The sequence below is a fragment of the Hyla sarda genome, chromosome 1 (assembly GCF_029499605.1).
Source record: "Hyla sarda isolate aHylSar1 chromosome 1, aHylSar1.hap1, whole genome shotgun sequence".
In the NCBI taxonomy this organism is placed as follows: Eukaryota; Metazoa; Chordata; class Amphibia; order Anura; family Hylidae; genus Hyla; species Hyla sarda.
In genome coordinates, this window is record NC_079189.1 from 69,281,920 (window position 1) to 69,301,283 (window position 19,364).

Below are 19,364 nucleotides of genomic sequence, written 5' to 3' on the forward strand. Positions count from 1 at the left end.
GGAAAGAGTAACTAAAATACCGCTTGAATAAATGCAATATCTTTATTGAATCAATGTAATATAACAACATAAGACCAAAATAAAGCTGGAATGAATAAGGACCTCAAAAACATAGGCCGAGCAACAGTACAGAGACACGGACACTATTGTAATAATCTGGGAACAACTCTGTAGGAGTTGTATACAATGCACCTGCACAATAAGAAATTTGTCCTATGTAGACACTGGGGACCCCGGCTGGGTGAATAATCCCTCTGGAAAAAAGCCTCCCAGTGTATAACTACAGCTGGATCAAAGTGCAATAGCTACTCACAATGAAAAAAATGTCAGTGCATAAGGTGCTAATTAGGGCTTACCCATTCTAAAGTGCCGTGCTCCGCTCCCCAACGCCGTTTTGTTTCCTTTTTCAAGGGGCCACTTCACCCATAAGGAGCTCAGGAACCTGCTGTAAACCCTATCCACTCCTATATAGCCTATTGGAGGTCTAGCTGATCTTCCAATAACTGCTCCACCCGGACTTAGCCCACAGACCTACAAAAAGCATGAGATGTTTAACTGCTCATTTAATCCAGGAGGGGTATAAGTTTTAAGTTTGTAAATCCATTTACACTCCCTCTGGAGTAACACTCGATCCAGATCACCACCTCTAGGTGATCGCTGTGTTTGGCTATCGGTGTCTCTCTTTTATTCCAGATATCTCCGATATGTTCGAGAATACGTTTTTGTAATTCTTGCAGGGTCTTGCCTATGTAAAAACGGGGGCAAGGACAGTGAGCTACGTATATCACTGCTCTTGAACTGCAGTTTATAAACTGTTTGATTTTGGTATTCCAGCATCATACATCATCTGTCACCTTTTTAGATTTTCCCATGTATTCACAAGCCTTGCAATGGCCACATTTATAGTTTAGCCCAAGGGTTGTGTATAGCTGTTCAACCAGGTCCTGTTCATTCTCCTCTCTGGAGTTAGATGATTCCTTACTACTGTGTCTCTTATGATCCGCCCTTTGTGATAGGTGACCAGTGGCCTATCACCTACTACGTCCACAAGATCTTGATCCGGTTTAAGAACATCCCAGTTTCTTGTCAAGAACTTCCTAATTTTATCCGCTGCATTATCAAAGTTCCCAATAAGGCGTAACTGATTGTTTGTTGTCTCTCTCATACTAGGTTTAAGAAATGTATCCCGTGGGGTCACTAATGCATGTTTATTAGCCTGTCGCAGCACATAGTCAGGGTATTTCTGAATCTAGTCCTTAGATCCCTAGCCTCCTGCTTGAAGACCTGCAAACTTGAATAGTTTCTCCTCAAACCGAAGGTACCGCCCCTTTGGGATCCCCCTTTTTAGGGAGCCCGGATGGCAGCTTCTCCAACCCATGAAGCTGTTAGTTGCTGTTTGCTTTCTAAATATCATGGTCTGCAGGTCTCCCTTCTCATCCTTGTATATTTTAATATCAAGGAACGCTAGTTCCGGACTATGTACCTCAAAAGTAAAATGTAGACCCAACTGGTTGTTATTTAAGGACCCCACTAACTCCTTAAACTTACTGACGGCACCATTACATACAATAAAGATATTGTCAATGAATCTTGACCAAAGCAAAGCTTGGTCACTGAACTTCTCTCTCTCATCGACGAATATATGGATGGCCTCCTACCAACCCAGGAGTATGTGGGCATAAGGAGGGGCGCAGGGGCTCCCCATAGCCGTACCTCTGAGTTGGTGGTACACCCGTCCGTCAAAGAGAAAGTAATTTCTTGTTAACACGAAGTCCAGTTGATCAAGGATAACTTTATTGTGCTCCTCCAGAAAAGCCCCCCTGAATGACAAGTACTCCACATATATGCTTGCCAGAATTGTACACTCATCCAGATTGAGTCCCTCAATCTTATTTAGAAGGTCCATTGTGTCCCTTAAGTAGGAAGGCATGGTTAACACAAATTGCCGTAGAACTTGATCCACGTAGAGCCCCACATTCTGTCCTAAACTCCCAATACCCTCCACAATAGGGCACCCTTTTAGGGGAGATGTACCTTTATGTATTTTAGGGAGGGAATAGAATGTGGGGATTACGGGGGTCCTAGGCTTAGAAATGCAAGCTCATTAGTATCAAGCAATTTTCTTCTCATACGCAGGTTTCAAGATTTTCATTAATTCCTGTTGATACCGTGGAGTGGGGTCACATTCCAATACTTCATAAGTATCTTTATCTCTCAACAATTTGTAACACATTTCAGTGTATTGGGACCGATTCATTAAAACAATATTTCCTCCCTTGTCTGAAGGTTTTCTAATTAAGTCCGGATTTTGGCTTAGTTCTCTTAGAGCCGGTCTTTCCTCTCTGGTGATATTATCAGGTTGATACCTTTATTTAGAGAGGCTCTAGAGGTCCCTAAGTACCAAGTCCATAAATACGTCAACCACTGATGTATCAGACAGAGGGGGTAAAGTCTTGTTTTTAATTTTACAATCAGAAAAAGGCGTTACAGTACTATCCCTCTCATTTTCCTGCAAAAGTGCCTCCAGATCCCTGGTGGCATGTAAATCCTCAGATGTCATGCCTAACTCATGGCATATCCTTTTATCTTGAAGTTTGTGAAACTTATGCAATTTTAGTTTTCTAGCATACAAGTGCAGATCTTTTGTCCAATCAAAGTGGTCAAACCTAGTCGTAGACACAAATGATAACCCTCTTTCCAGTATCTGCACCTGTATGTCAGAAATACACAAATTAGAAAGATTAATAACTTGTAGTTTATAATCAGACTCTAGGTTCTGCCCCCGTCCTTTGCCCTTCTTTTGGCGTAACTCTAAAAAAGAGGGTGCAGACGAAGAGGGCAATCCACATACTGAAGGAGATCTGGATTGGTAGGCCCCTCGTGTGTGGTCTACACCATGTCCTCATCTCCTCCCTCGTGATCTGCTGTTCCTGTTATTTCCTCCTCCTCTACCTCCCCTGGTGTTATACCTTTCTTAATCTGTATAATCCGCCTCCAGCTGGAGGTTTATGAGTGAGTGAGCGACGATGTGCTGATGTATATACACAGACAACCCAGATGGGGGCACATGTTTGTCATTGTTCCTCTATATGCTTGTTTCTTTTTCTTACAGGGCAGACCCCCGCAGGCTGAGGACTTCCTGACCCATACGGTTTAATCTATTTTTATTTATATATCTGATTAACCCCTTTAGGACAATGGACGTACTCCTATGCCCCCGTTTCCGAGTCCTTAAGTACTGAGGACTTAGGAGTACATCCTGTCCAGTCCCGGCCCCCCACCGCTAGCCGGAGGTGAGCCGGTGCCCGATGCCTGCTGAAATCGTTCAGCAGGCATCGCGGCATATTGCCCAGGGGGGTCATGATGACCCCCCATGTTGGCGATAGCCGCAGATCGCTGAACAATTCAGCCCAGCGATCTGCGGCGGATTCCGGGTCATTCGGGTCACTCGGGTCTCTAACGGCCCCGAACAGCCATAGCCAGCAGGGGTGAGGTGGCACTGGTGCCACCTCACGATCACCCTGATTCGTCAGCCGGTTTACCGACCGACCAATCTGGGCACCTGCTGCGGATGTCACTCCCACAACCCGCTCCGCCCCTCTTCCGGAGGACGTGAGCGGGTGCGGGAAGAAGACCCCAGGAGCTGGGGACCCCGATCCCCGGCATCAATGTTGGGATCGGGGCCCCAGGAGCGGCGGCGGCGAGGGACTGACCTGCAGCGTGGATCAGGAGTTGGAGCTGAGTAACAGCCTCCTGCTGTTGCTTAGCAACAGCTCCCAGCATGCAAAAAGGGCATGCTGGGAGCTGTAGTTATGCAACAGCAGGAGGCAGACCACCACAACTCCCAGCATTCCCTTATGGGCATGCTGGGACTTATAGTTTTGCAACAGCTGGAGGCAAATTTTTTCTATGGAAAAGTGTACCTTCAGCTGTTGTATAACTACAACTCCCAGCTTGCACAATCAGCTAAAGTGCATGCTGGGAGTTGTAGTGGTGCATCTGCTGGTTGCATAACTACAACTCCCAGCATGCCCGTTGGCTGGCGGTGACTGCTGAGAGTTGAAGTTTTGCAACAGCTGAAGGCACACTGGTTGTGAAACATTGAGTTAAGTAGCAAATCGGTGTGTCTCCAGCTGTTGCATAACTACAATCCCCAGCCAAAGTAGAATGCCTCCAGCTGTTGCATAACTACAAGTCCCAGCATGCCCTGGGGGTTGTAGCTTTTGCAACAGCTGAAGGCACACTGGTTGCAAAAACACTGATAGACCGTACATGCTGGGAGTTGTAGTTTTGCAACAGCTGGATGTTTCTCTCCCCCCCCCCCCCCCTCCAATGTGAATGTACAGGGTACACTCACATGGGCAGAGGTTTACAGTAAGTATCCGGCTGCAAGTTTGAGCTGCGGCAAATTTTCTGCCGCACCTCAAACTGCCAGCGAGAAACTACTGTGAACCCCTGCCCATGTGACTGTACCCTAAAAACACTACATTACACTAACACAAAATAAAATAAAAAAACACTACATATACACATACCCCTACACAGCCCCCCTCCCCAATAAAAATGAAAAACGTCTGGTACGCCACTGTTTCCAAAACGGAGCCTCCAGCTGTTGCAAAACAACTACTCCCAGTATTGCCAGACAGCCACTGACTGTCCAGGCATGCTGGGAGTTTTACAACAGCTAGAGGCACCCTGTTTGGGAATCACTGGTGTAGAATACCCCTATGTCCACCCTTATGCAAGTCCCTAATTTAGGCATCAAATGCACATGGCGCTCTTTCGCTTTGGAGCCCTGTCGTATTTCAAGGCAACAGTTTAGGGTCACATATGGGGTATTGCCGTACTCGGGAGAAATTGTGTTACAAATTTTGCGGGGTATTTTCTGCTATTACCCTTTTTAAAAATGTAAAACTTTTGGGAAACCAAGCATTTTAGGTAAAAATTTTTTTTTTTTTTTACATATGCAAAAGTCGGGAAACACCTGTGGGGTATTAAGGTTCACATTACCCCTTGTTACGTTCCCCGAGGGGTCTAGTTTCCAAAATGGTATGCCATGTGTTTTTTTTTTCTGTCCTGGCACCATAGGGGCTTCCTAAATGCGGCATGCCCCCAGAGCAAAATTTGCTTTGAAGAAGCCAAATGTGACTCCTTCTCTTCTGAGACCTGTAGTGCACCAGCAGAGCACTTTTCACCCCCATATGGGGTGTTTTCTGAATTGGGAGAAATTGGGCTTCAAATTTTGGGGGGTATTTTCTGCTATTACCCTTTTTAAAAATGTCAAATTTTTGGGAAACCAAGCATTTTAGGTAAATTTTTTTTTTTACATATGCAAAAGTCGTGAAACACCTGTAGGGTATTAAGGTTCAAATTACCCCTTGTTACATTCCCCGAGGGGTCTAGTTTCCAAAATGGTATGCCATGTGTTTTTTTTTTTGCTGTTCTGGCACCATAGGGGCTTCCTAAATGCGGCATGCCCCTAGAGCAAAATTTGCTTTCAAAAAGCCAAATGAGACTCCTTCTCTTCTGAGACCTGTAGTGCGCCAGCAGAGCAATTTTCACCCCCATATGGGGTGTTTTCTGAATCGGTAAAAATCGGGCTTCAAATTTTGGGGGGGATTTTCTGCTATTACCCTTTTTAAAAATGTAAAATTTTTGGGAAACCAAGCATTTTAGGTAAAAAATTTTTTTTTTTTTTTTACATATGCAAAAGTCGTGAATCACTTGTGGGGTATTAAGGTTCACTTTACCCCTTGTTATGTTCCCCGAGGGGTCTAGTTTCCAAAATGGTATGCCATGTGTTTTTTTTTTTTGCTGTCCTGGCACCATAGGGGCTTCCTAAAGGTGATATGCCCCCCAAAAACCATTTGTCGCTCCTTCCCTTCTGAGCCCTCTACTGCGCCCGCCGAACCATAAACATAGACATATGAGGTATGTGCTTACTCAAGAGAAATTGGGTTTCAAATACAAGTAAAATTTTTCTCCTTTTTACCCCTTGCAAAAATTCAAAAATTGGGTCTACAAGAATATGCGAGTGTAAAAAATGAAGCTTTTGAATTTTCTCCTTCACTTTGCTGCTATTCCTGTGAAACACCTAAAGGGATAAAACACTTACTGAATGTCATTTTGAATACTTTGGGGGGTGCAGTTTTTATAATGGGGTCATTTGTGGGGCATTTCTAAGATGAAGACCCTTCAAATCCACTTCAAAACTGAACTGGTCACTGAAAAATAGTGAGTTTGAAACTTTTGTGAAAAATGTCAAAATTGATGCTGAACTTTGAAGCCCTCTGGTGTCTTCCAAAAGTAAAAACTCATAAATTTTATGATGCAAACATAAAGTAGACATATTGTATATGTGAACCAAAAAAACATTTATTTTGAATATCCAGTTTCCTTACAAGCAGAGTGCTTCAAAGTTAGAAAAATGCAAAATGTTAATTTTTTTTCATCAAATTTGGGGATTTTTCACCAAGAATGGATGCAAGTTACCATAAATTTTACCACTATGTTAAAGTAGAATATGTCACGAAAAAACAATCTCGGAATCAGAATGAAAAGTAAAAGCATTCCAGAGTTATTAATGTTTAAAGTGACAGTGCAAACACAACAAGAATGTGGTCTAAAATGTCAGGAAGTCCTCGAGCCCAAATGCTGATGTGCATTTATAGGGAATAGCAAGTCCTGCACTTGTGTTCCGTTGCTATGGGCAATCCCCAGCAAAAAATTCATACAATGGAGAATGTCTGCAACCGACCACAAGGACCAACATATATCATCCTTACCCGATGAATGGGTGTGTGGATGTGAACATAAAGAAGTACAGAAACACAACATAACATAAATGCACTGGTGTGGTGGATGTAACAATGACATTGGCTAACCCTCAAAACTGATGTAAAATTGAGACATTAGCCAGTATATACTGGGAGCAGACTGTAAGTCGGACCAAAAGCTTTTGTAATTGCGCATCTGCCCCTGTTTTCTTGCTTATCATGCACAGGCAGATTTAGGTTAGGTCCCGCATCACTTGAGAAACCTTGGCGTTGGTGTGCGGGCTCAGGTATGTCCTTCATATAAGGATTTACTGACTAATGTCTCAATTTTACATCAGTTTTGAGGGTTAGCCAATGTCATTGTTACATCCACCACACCAGTGAATTTATGTTATGTTGTGTTCCTTAAAGTGACAGTGGTCAGATTTGCAAAAAACGCTCTGATCCTTAAGGTGTAAAATGGCCTGGTCCTTAAGGGGTTAAGAGCTTACCTGATAGTATTGCATAAACCCAGTGATATACTATAACTGTCTGATGTATGTCTGCTGTAGGGGTTAACGGACCCTGGCAGTCTTTTAGTAACTCCTACTGTTTTAAATACTCCCCTGATGACGTCGCTGAATGAGGCAATAGAAACGCATTGGGTGAACCAGTCACAAGAGATGGAGGGAGTGATTATTGCAGAATTATGTTATTGAGTCGTTCAAACAGATCTTGGATGTGCGTTTGTGAAACTAATATAGCACTCCTGGTCTGATATATTTATCCTTTAACAGCTCTTTTTTTTTTTTTTTGTATCAAATTCTGTACAATTATGTGAGTTTTTGCTGGCCATAGAACTAAGATATTGGTTTGACAAAATGGCCTACGTGCATTTTTTTAACCTTGGTTTTGATGTGACAGACACATTCTTCTGATGATCTGCCAAACTGTGCAAGATTATTGTGATCTAAAATAAATAAATAAATTGATCTGCCAGCTTAGCCTGGCATGTTGCTGGTGCCATGGTCCCATGAAGGATCTGGTGAATGATTCCATATATGAGCTATTGGCCACATTGGCTCTCATTTACTATTGCAAACCCGACATGTTTTGTCGGGTTGTGCGCCAGAATCTGTCGCATTGCGCCAGAAATTCTGTCTGAGACAGATTTTGCGCCAGAATTGAAAAAACCCGACTAACTCTCCGTTTTGCTAAGAAAACCCCAAAAGGGGCGTGGCCACCGAGAAAAGGGGGCGTGGTCTCAGAAAAGGGGCGTGTTCCTGACATTTTCACAAAAACCCGACATATTTACTAAGGTTTCCACATAAAATGTGGTGGATTAGAGCTGAGGAAAACCCTACAGATCAGAGAATGTGTAAAAAAAAAAAAAAAAAAAAAGCAAAGTGTAGGGAAAAAGGAAAATGTAGGGAAACCGTAGTAAATACCATGGAAAAAAATGTAGGGAATTAAAACCCACAAAGAAACCTACACTCCACTCTTAGTAAATGAGGGCCATTGTGTGCCTTCACAGTTCCATGTATATGGCCTTTATGTTTGTTTTTGCTTATACAAGGCTGAATGTATTGAAATATGGCTAAATGTATTGTAATGGATTCCTTTTCTTAAAGTGGGAATCCCGCCCCAGAAGCCAATTTCCAGGGATCGCCTACTATGGTCAGATGTTTTTAGGGGGGGGGGGGGGGTAGAGCTTTGATGGTACCCTACTGTATGGAAAGCTAATACCTTTATTGTGTTGTTGCTGGTTCTTCGGCCCGTAGAGTTGGCTAATCCCTTAGATAAGCAGGAGTCATATTGTAGATATGAAGCACATAGAAAGGCTCTGCATGTATTATAAATTTAATTATTCAAAGAGGTATCAACTTATACACTCAATGGGAAAGATGACTGTAATGACTAAGAACGACCAGCTTCTTCTTACAATTACTGATATATTGCCACATCTTGGGTAAAGTGGCCTTACACATAACAGCACAAAATAATTATAAAATATGGAATTTAACTTGTGAGCCCATCTACTATGGCTTCTAGCATCAACAGATAAGGACTCTACTTCAGGATTGTTAACGATGCTTTTCTATGTATTGCTCCTAATGATCAAGACTTTATTGTTATAGAAGATTGTTACTCCTAATGTAAAAACGCTATTTCTAGAGGATGCTACGAAGAAAGAAAAGAATGCTCCATTTACAACATAGACCTAAGGCTGTCCAGAAAATTACAGGTTTATAAGCTGAACATCAATAGTGGAGGCTATTTAAGGCACTCTAAAGGCGTAATATTCAACATCTCCACTTGTAAAATAACATATATTACTAATAATTGTCACAGTTTTATGATTCATATCTTAAAATGAACTCTTATAATTGGCATGCATGGGAGCTAAAAGACATCTATTGATCTAACCTGATATACTGGCATTTTATACAAGGAAAGTAGGCCGGATGGGCATCTTATGTAAGAAATAGTTTTAATAGGTTACAGGAGATGGACAACTATTATTCAGCTGAAAAGGCATATTTAGATGTATAGTACAAGAGATACGTTTTATAGTAATACACGTCTGATACTAAATATATGGAAAAATATATCTTTTTTTTATTTAAAAAGTAAAAAATAAGGATTGAATGCTGTAATAAGACTCAAATGAGATCTATCAGAAACACATACATTTAGTTATTTTTTCAACTTCTAAAATAGATTTATGAGAGGACATAACAGATTGCTGACTTCCAGTTGTGGCGCAGTCATGGCTCTGGACACATCCTCCTGTGAAAAGCATCTTTCCAATGTATAGCCTGCAAACCAAGGCTGGTGATTAGTGTATCACCTTCCTGAAGCTGCGCCTCACATGAAGAGGTACTTCCAGAAGTCTGTGAAGCAGTGTTCATCTTCTCCACTGCCTCAAAGAACTGGTGCGCAGGAGGAAGTGGTCTCTAAGATGGCGGTGAACAGCCTCTCCTCTCAGCGCATGCTTCCTTTTAAGAGAAACAGTGTCAACTTAGTCTGTGATTGCTCTGCCAGGCTCTCTCTCGCAGTCAGTGGATGATGAGCCTCTTCTGCGGAGGGGCTCCAGATATCCTGCAAATCAATAGCCATAGAGGTAGCTCGCAAATTGGCTCCAGATCTGATTGCCTTACTGTCATCTATAGTAAATACCATTCAGACACAGCTCCAACATGGTGTCTCCTTGCAGAGCACCCAAATCTCAGAGCTGGAACAATGCGTGTTGAATTTAGAATGAGATTTAAAGAAGAAGTATCATGGACCAAGTCACAATTTTTTTTTATATCATGTGAAAGTGCATCAGCTCACCATTCTGACAATCTGCTCCTCATGTATCTCACCCTCTCCCTTCTCCTGCAATCCCCTCTGAAAGATCGGTACTTCCTGGTAAATGGAGGTCCCTGACTTCCTGTCTCCCATAATGCCTTTCAGTTCATCATAGAAGTAGCCCAGCCTAGACCAGTGCTTCCTAACCAGGGTGCCTCCAGCTGTTGTGAAACTACAACTCCCAGCATGCCTGGGAGTTTTAGTTTTGCAACAGCTGAAGGCACCCTGGTTGGGATACACTGACCTAGACACTGATCACTTTCCTAACAGCAGGCTCAGTGTTTCCCCTCCCCCTGCTTCTATTCTCAGGACATCGTTCTTTCAGACTGACCTGCTGTCAGATTGTAATCAGTGCAGGGGAAAGCAGGGATCTCCCCTCCCCCTCTGCTTCTTCTCAGGACATTGGGACATCGTTCTTGCTCTTATAAACACTGAGCTGGCTGTCAGATGCTTCCCTGCCGAGGAGATGAAGACACGTGCTCAGCTCACTGGGGCTTCTATGATTGGCTGAAGCTGCACATGGGAGGTTCCCTTGCCGTGCACAGAGCTGGCAAAGCTGCAGAACTATGGGAAATTGTGACATCACGGCCCCCAGCATAATGCAGCTCAATGGGGGGTCGCAAGTCATCAGAACAGGGAGCTGCTGAACTTCCTCTCTGAACAAAGAAGCTAGAAAAACAGGTTTTATATACCAGATGGGTAAAGTCAGTGATTTACAAAGTGATATAACTTTTGCTTCTGCATTTAAAACACAATACTTTTTCTACATGGGACTTCTCCTTTAAAGATGTCCAGTGGTAAGAAATCTCTAAATGTCTGATTGTGGGGGTCTGACCGCTGGGACCTGGCTTGGCCCAGACTCTGCTCAAGGAAATGATTTTTTGCACCCAGCACATCAGCTGGTGGAAACACGCCTCTATTCATCTCTATGGGAGAGGTGGAGAAAAGTGAACGCTGTGTGGAAGGGGCATGTTTCCGCCAGCTGACGTGCTGGGTAAAAAAACTCGAGCCAGGGCCGAGCCAGGACTCCCCCCCCCCCCCCCCCCACCACCACCACCACCACCACGATCAGACATTTATCCCCTATCCTGCTCACAGATTGGGAACTCCCTTCTCTAAAACATATGTCATACGCAAGCAGCAGCAGCAGCAGTCACCTGATAAACCTTGTCAGGTCAAAGCAAAATTCTTCAGTTATGCTCACAGTTCTACATTTCCTTAATTCAGTGTTTCCCAACCTTTTTTTTGGCTCGGGGAACCCCTCAGAAATATATATTTTTCTTTGCAGGGAACCCCAACCGACATAAAAAAATAATAATAAAGAAAGGGAAACAGCCCCAATGCAGTGTGCACAATACCTGGTATGTAGATTACTGTGCTGCTTTATACAGCAACTCACAAGTGATGTCTTCTAAAATCAGCGCCGTTCCCTTCTCTTCTCTGTCTCGTCCTGGGTCATCATTACTATTTCGTCAGCCACAATTCTTCACCATTAAACCTGCAAAACATGGGTGATGGATGGTTATAGAAGAGTGTACATGGGTGACAGGGGGGGGTGTAGGATGTGACAAAGGGGTGTACATTGGTGACAGATGGTTGTAGAAGAGTGTACATAGGTTACAGGGAGGCATAAGGGGTGACAAAGGGGTGTACATGGGTAAAAATGGGGTGTTGGGGTGTAGAGGAAGTGTACATGTGTGACAGTGGGGTGTACATGGGTGACAGATGGGTGTAGAAGAGTGTACATGACAAGGGACGTGGGGGGTTAAAGAGGGGTGGACAGGAGTGACAAGGTTGTAACAGAGGGTTGCACAGGGGTGACAAAGGGACAGAGGGGTGAATAGTGGGGGTTGGACATTGGTGATAGGGGGTAGACTGGGGTGTGGTCAGAGGGGTGGTGAACATGGATGAACGGGGCGAACAAAGTGTAACATAATAACATAGTTCATAAGGTTGAAAAAAGACCAGAGTCCATCAAGTTCAACCTATAACCCTAATAAGTCCCTATTGAGTTGAATTGATCCAGAGGAAGGCAAAAAACCCTCATACTAGAGGTAAAAAAATATGGCAGTCAGAATAAATCCCTGGATCAACTTTCTGTCCCTATAAATCTAGTATACATTACCAGCAATGTTATTACTCTCCAAAAATGCATCCAGCCCCTTTTTTTAACTCTTTTACAGAGTTCACCATGACCACCTCCTCAGAGAGAGAGTCCCATAGTCTCACTGCTCTTACAGTAAAGAACCCCCATCTGTGCTGGTGTAGAAACCTTCTTTCCTCCAGACATAGAGGATGCCCCCTTGTTATAGATACAGTCCTGGGTATGAATAGATCATGGGAGAGATCTCTGGACTGTCCCCTGATACATTTATACATAGTTATAAGGTCGTCCCTAAGCCTTCTTTTTTCTAAACTAAATAACCCTAATTCTGATAATCTTTCTGGGTACTGTAGTCCTCCCATTCCCCATAGTACCCTGGTTGCCCGTCTTTGAACCCTCTCCAGCTCTGCTATATCTTTCTTGTACACTGGTGCCCAGTACTGTACACAGTATTCTATGTGTGGTCTGACTAGGGATTTATACAGTGGTAGAATTATTTCCTTGTCATGGGCATCTATGCCCTTATTGATGCCCCCCATGATTTTATTTGCCTTGGCAGCAGCTGCCCGACACTGGTCTCTACAGCTAAATTTACCATTAACTAAGATGCCCAAGTCCTTTTCCATGTCAGTCGTCCCAAGTGTTCTCCCATTTAATACATAATCCCAGCCCGGATTTTTCTTCCCCATGTGCATTACCTTACATTTATCAGTGTTGAACCTCATCTGGCACTTCCCAGCCTAAACTTCCAACCTATCCAGATCCATTTGTAACAGTGCACTGTCCTCTATAGTGTTTAGTATCATCTGCAAAGATTGCTACTTTACTATTCAACCCTTCTACAAGGTCATTAATAAATATATTAAATAGAACAGGACCCAAGACTGACCCCTGTGGTATCCCACTAGTAACAGTCACCCAATCAGAATAAGTACCATTAATAACCACCCTCTGTTTCCTATCACCGAGACAGTTACTTACCCACTTACACACATTCTCCCCCAGCCCAATCCCTCTCATTTTATGCACCAACCTTTTATGTGGAACCGTATCAAATGCTTTGGAAAAATCTAGATATACGACATCCAGCGATTTCCCCAGGTCCAGTGTAGAGCTCACCTTCTCATAAAAGCTGATCAGGTTAGTTTGACAGGACCAATCCCTCATAAAGCCATGATGATATGGAGTCATACATTTATTTTTATCAAGATGTTCCAAAATAGAATCTCTTCAAAAACCCTCAAACAATTTACATACAACGGAGGTGAAACTAACAGGTCTATAATTCCCGGGGTCACCTTTTGATCCCTTTTTAAATATTGGCACCACATTTGCCATGTGCCAGTCCTGGGAAACAGTCCCTGTCACTATAGAGTCCCTGAATATTAGGGGTCTGTCTATTACATTACTTAGTTCCTTTAGAACACGGGGGTGAATGCCATCTGGACCAGGTGATTTGTCTATTTAGATTTTTTGTAGGTGGACATGGATGACAGGAAAGTGGACAAGGGTGAAAAGGGACAACAGGGGTGACAAAGGGGGGAGGACGAGGTAACAGAGTAGAGAGGGTGCAGTACCTTAATTAAGCTGAGCTGTTTTTCAATGTCCTTCTGTGGGGGCTGGGAAGAATCCGGGGGCCGGGAAGCTGGTCTGGGGGTGGGGAGATGATCAGGAGGCCGGTGCACCATCCCCATTGCAGTTTTCCCCTTCCCGGCCTGCGTGCCTGTGACTCACTCACAGCGCTGCAGGGGGGAGGGGGACGCTGTGTGCGCAATTGAATCACAGCCGTGCAGGCCGGGGCGGGAGATTTAAAAAAAAATGTCATTGCCTGCTGGAGGCCATGGAACCCATGGCAGTTCTCAACGAAACCCCTAGGTTCCGCGGAACCCCGGTAGGAATCACTGCCTGTAACATCTGTGCTCCGGCCAGACACGCCAGCCGTGAGCACTCTCTGCTCATGTCCCCGCTGCCGACAGGCCTGGGATTCGCATCGCAGGACACGCCTGCATGCGAATCCCAGCCCGTCACTCCCCTTCCTCATCATCCATCTCTCCGTGTCCTCTCAGCTCCCGGCGCGCGTTCCCCCACCTCCTTGGGCGCGTGCGTCAGTGCTCATTTAATCAAGTGTCTACACCTGCTCCCTGGTCCTTAAATATCAGCTCCTCCCTTGTTTCCTTCCGGATCTTTGGTTGTCTGTTGCCATTGTGAAAGTCTTGTGTCTCTATTACTGTGTACATGTTCCTTGCTACCTTACCTACCCTGCACCTGTTACCTGCCCTGACCTACTGCCATCTTGCCCCGTCCTCCCAGTCTCCTTCTGTGCCACGCCACCCCCCAGCCACCTGTGTGGATGAGTCGTGCCAGGGGTAGCGACCTGGGTGCTGCCTGCCGCAGCAAGACCATCCCGCTTTGCAGCGGGCTCTGGTGAAAACCAGCGGCACCTTAGACTCCACTCCCTGGCACAGCTCACGTCATCATTCACACAGGCCCAAAGGACCCACCACCTGCCGTGACCTGTTACAGTAAGATCCGGCAATGGATCCCGCTGGGGTGCCTTTGCCAGATGTCTCGGATCTTTCCACCATCGTGGCTCAGCAGTCTCAGCAGTTAGCCTGTCAGGCGAAACAACTGAATCAACTTTCAGCCATGGTGCAACAGCTCCTTGCCGCTCAGCAGCAACAACAGCAGCAGCCACCTGTTCCTGAGCATCCTCCTGTGTCTGCAGCTTCCTCTGGGACCAAGCTTCATTTGTTATTGCCTTCAAAGTATGACGGAGATCCCAAGCAGTGTAGAGGCTTTGTGACACAGTGTTCTATCCATCTTGAACTTATGGCAGATCTGTTCCCGACGGAGCATGCTAAAGTGGTGTTTGTGTTCAGTCTACTGTCTGGAAAAGCTTTGGCTTTTGGGATCGTAGAGATCCGGTCTCCTTGAACCTGTCAGCCTTCATTGCAGAATTCCGCAATGCATTTGAAGAACCCGCGCGAGCCTCCTCTGCCGAGACGGCTCTTCTCAAACTCTGCCAAGGGAACTCCTCCGTTGGCGACTATGCGGTTCAGTTCTGCACTCTTGCCTCTGAACTTTCTTGGAACGGCGAGGCCTTATGTGCTACCTTTAAAAAAGGACTTTCCTCTAGAATCAAGGATGCTCTAGCTGCCAGAGATTCTCTGGCTAACCTGAACAAACTTATCCATTTAGAATAAATGTGCGTTTTTCCAAGAAGCAGGAGGAAATTCTTTTGGAAAAAGAACCTGCCTGAACATGGTGTTTACCTCGTCTGGCCCCCCTGTTCCAACATCCACCTTTGCCTCTTTCGAAGAGGCTAGGGAAGTGGACCGTTTTCACTTAATGCAGCAGGAAAAATCCCATTGACGCAATGAGAATTTGTGCCTATTTTGTGCCAGTCCGGAGAACTTTCTCAAAGACTGTTCTGTACATTCTCTGGGTCCGGGAGAACGCTCTCAACTTGAACAAGTAGGAGTGGCTTCCCTAGATGTTAATATTACCTCTCCTCGCTTGACCACCCCGGTTCAAGTAATTTCCTCTGCCAAGACGTTTTTCATTGCTTCTGCTCTTTTGGACTCTGCTGGTACGGTTCCGCTGGTAACTTCATAGGTGCCTCCCAGGCCCATAAACACAGTCTTCCAGTCTCGTCTTGCCAAGCCTTTCTACATCTCTTCTGTTAATGGACAAAATCTGAACTGTAAGGTGCAATTTTGCATGGAACCCCTCGTCATGCAAGTAGGAAATTTGCATAAGGAAAAAATTAAGTTCTATGTGCTACCACATTGTACTTCGGAGCTTCTGCTTGGTCTTCCTTGGCTTCAACGTCATTCTCCACAACTTGACTGGAAATCTGGTGAAATCACTTGTTGGGGGCAATATTGCCAAGATCACTGTCTTGTTCCCCCTGAGATATCTTCTGTGCCTGTTAAACTCAGACATAAAGTCTTGAATTGGGGACATTGTTCTTTGCCAGTTGGTCACCTTAGAAGAAGGAAGACTCCACGACAGAAGCCTGCAAGTCCCTTACAGCCTTTGCCCATTCCAAAACCCCCAGGTCACATGTAGTGGGGAACTCTCTGAAGTGTCTACACCTGCACCCTGGTCCTTAAATATCAGCTCCTCCCTTGTTTCCCTGCCGGATCTTTGGTTGTCTATTGCCATTGTGAAAGTCCTGTGTCTCTGTTACTGTGTACCTGTTCCTTGCTACTTTACTTACCCTGCACCTGTGTTACCTGCCCTGACCTACTGCCATCTTGCCACCACCTGCCAGTCTCCTTCTGTGCCACGCCACCCCCCAGGCACCTGTGTGGGGGAGTTGTACCAGGGTTAGGGACCTGGGTGCCACCTGCCTCAGCAAGACCCTCCTTCTTTGCGGCGGGCTCTGGTGAAAACCAGCGGCACCTTAGACTCCGCTCCCTGGCATGACTCACGTCATCATTCACACAGGCCCAGAGGATCCACCACCTGCCGTGACCCGTTACACTGCCTTAAGTATTCAAGTAATTGACCACGTAGGTCTTCATCAAAGGTCACAGAATTTAGCATAAGACGGTTTTCCCTTTTAATTTTTCATATAGAGATGCCCTGGCTCACTATCTACACTCTTGCTCTGTGTGTGATTTACCAAGAACAGACCTTCTTTATGATCTTTGATCGTGTCTCCAAGTCGGGTGGGTGTGACAGATAGCAACTACTTTCATTCATATTGTAGTTCCAATAACCCCCTTGAGATTTATTCTTCATTATGTTCTCCTTTTTTTTTTTCTTTTTTTTTTTTTGGGAGAGAATGACTGGAGGGGAGTGATGGCGATGAAGGGGGTGCATTTGGCGCTGTTAGCATAGACCAAGTGTATTCTCTGTCTTTGGTTACAACCTACTGTCCCCTCACTTACGGAAGTATTAGATATTGTCAAACATTTTTGAACATGCTAGATGCTTTGCAATCTTCTATGAAGTCCACCAAAATGCTATTTTTCTACGTGGAGAGAATTTGTAGAGAAAGCTTTATCTGGGATCCGAACAGGACACACTTATGGTTTAAGTTAAACACACTGGGGGACATTTACTAATCTAGTCTATTCTGGGTATGCTTATAGACCAGCGTATGTGGTAGTCTCCTGTCTATTGTGCTCCTAATTTATCAAAGGTCTCACAGCCCTTAATAAATTCTGTGTTCAGACTTCAGGGTCTACAGCTTAAACTGCATTTAGACCTGCTCCAACATGGTCTGACATTTCAGCGTATTTTGGGCAGATGCGACTTGTCGCACAAAAGTCGCACTTGATAAATTCAGCACCAATGCATTTTCCAATGCATTTCCGTCTAAAATAGACTTGCATTCATCATGTTCTTAAAATCCTCTACAGCAAAAGTCGCAGAAAAGTCACACATATTTAGACTGCGACTTTCAGTGCGACAAATTTAAACAGGAAAAACCAGTCTAAATCCTTTGATAAATCTCCCCCACTGAGTGATACTGTCTTGAATAATTTAAAGATACTCTAGGTATTCTTAAGATTTCCTAGGCAAATGAGTTGGCTGGCTGCTCAAGGTAAGTTAGGTTTTTATTTAATTTTCTCTTTCTTATTGTTACTGCTGCATCTTTACTGGTTGTACTATGCTTTATTTGGTGCAAATAAAAAACTAAACAAAAAAAAAAAACAGGTCGCCATTCAGATCACTTGTACATACATATCACAATTCACGCCAGTGTTTACACATACAAAGCATATCTGTACCTTGATTTCTATTAGATAGAAATGGTAAAAAAAATCATTATGAGTATGAGTGGTTACTATTATTTAATTGCTGGCAAATATGATGATAAAAAGACTTTTGAACTTTTGAATCCCCATGTGGTCCCTACATTAAAAGCTGTTAAAGGGGTTGTCCAGGAGGAAATATTAGCTTCAGGGTGGGGATGGTTTAAAAATAATAAATATTCTATATTGCTGAGGTAGCTACTTATCCTCCTCTTGGCTTCCGGTGTTGCCCTGCCGGTTCAGGCTCGAGTGCTCCTGATCTCGCTTCACAGCAGTGTACTGTTACCAAGTCAACTGATCCCAGAAGATGACATGTGGCACCACCACTATGTAAAAAGACCCCACTCTATAGTTTCTGTTCCTGTGCATTGTTGTTTAATACTGCTTGTTCTTGCTCCTGACCTCGGCCATGTTGCTGATCTCACTCCTGTTTCTCCTGTTAAGTCCACCCTTTACTTGTTGACAGACGCCTAGCTTTTCACCCTGGACCACATCCTAGACATATTGCTCACATTTTGCCCCCCAACCTGTCACATCCTTACTACTATCCTGTTGACGACTTTTGATTGTGTCCCTGACAGTATTGTCTTAGCATTACTGTTCTAAGTTCACGACTATTCTGGGTGATAATCGGACCTCAGATGAGCCAGTATCAAGGTTATTGTGCCATTGGAGAATTCACATCTCTGGATGCATGATTATAAAGTTCTTATTAATTTGGATAGGGATTTTAATCAACAGAGAACGTCCCTATGACAACACTGAAGCTGAATTATTTTTCTTTGTGGTTAAAGGGAAAATTACATCCAGATCATTTGCACTAAACCCAATACACAGGGTTATAGTGCGGGTGAATTGGATTACAACAAGGTATCACCTACCCGGATTCACGGTGCAGTCCTAAATACCCATTCTATTATCCTCTATTGCAAATAGCCAGCTTTGCACATTGAAGGCTGGTCCCAGTATGCAACAAAGTCTGCAGCAGCAATTCCACAACAAAATCTGCAGGGTCTGAGTTAATAGTTTACAGTTGTTATATTCTTCATTTATAATTTATGGCCATTAAATTAAATCAGTGCTATGGCAATTCATGGTTTGTATTTTTCTAGGACACATTTGGTGACCCAAACATCTACATCACTGAGAATGGATTTGCTCAGAGTGACCCTCCAGTTCTTCAGGACACGCACAGATGGGGATATTTTCAAGAAACTTTGGCAGAAGTTTTAAAAGGTAATTATTTTTTTCATAGTTTGCTGTACATTTATGCATCACCCCACAGCGTAACATAATAACTGATGAGGAGGAATTGTATATTGTGTAAATTGTAAGTGGTATGCCAGAAGACTTGGTAATTTTAGCATACAGACTGGAATCGCT

The 19,364-nt window shown here is 44.0% G+C and overlaps 1 protein-coding gene across 7 annotated transcripts in view; it reads left to right on the top strand.

The window, feature by feature from the left end:
• The window catches only part of LOC130355433 (cytosolic beta-glucosidase-like), a 135,703-nt gene that overhangs the window by 76,327 nt on the left and 40,012 nt on the right, over nt 1-19,364 (top strand). For all 7 annotated transcript variants that reach the window (XR_008888522.1, XM_056555585.1, XM_056555591.1 and 4 more), the window contains exon 5: nt 19,094-19,217. Coding sequence is in view for 6 of the 7 variants with exons in the window: in XM_056555585.1 (XP_056411560.1) it covers nt 19,094-19,217 (124 nt within the window). In the remaining variant the exon portion in view is untranslated. The remainder of the gene's footprint in view (nt 1-19,093; nt 19,218-19,364) is intronic.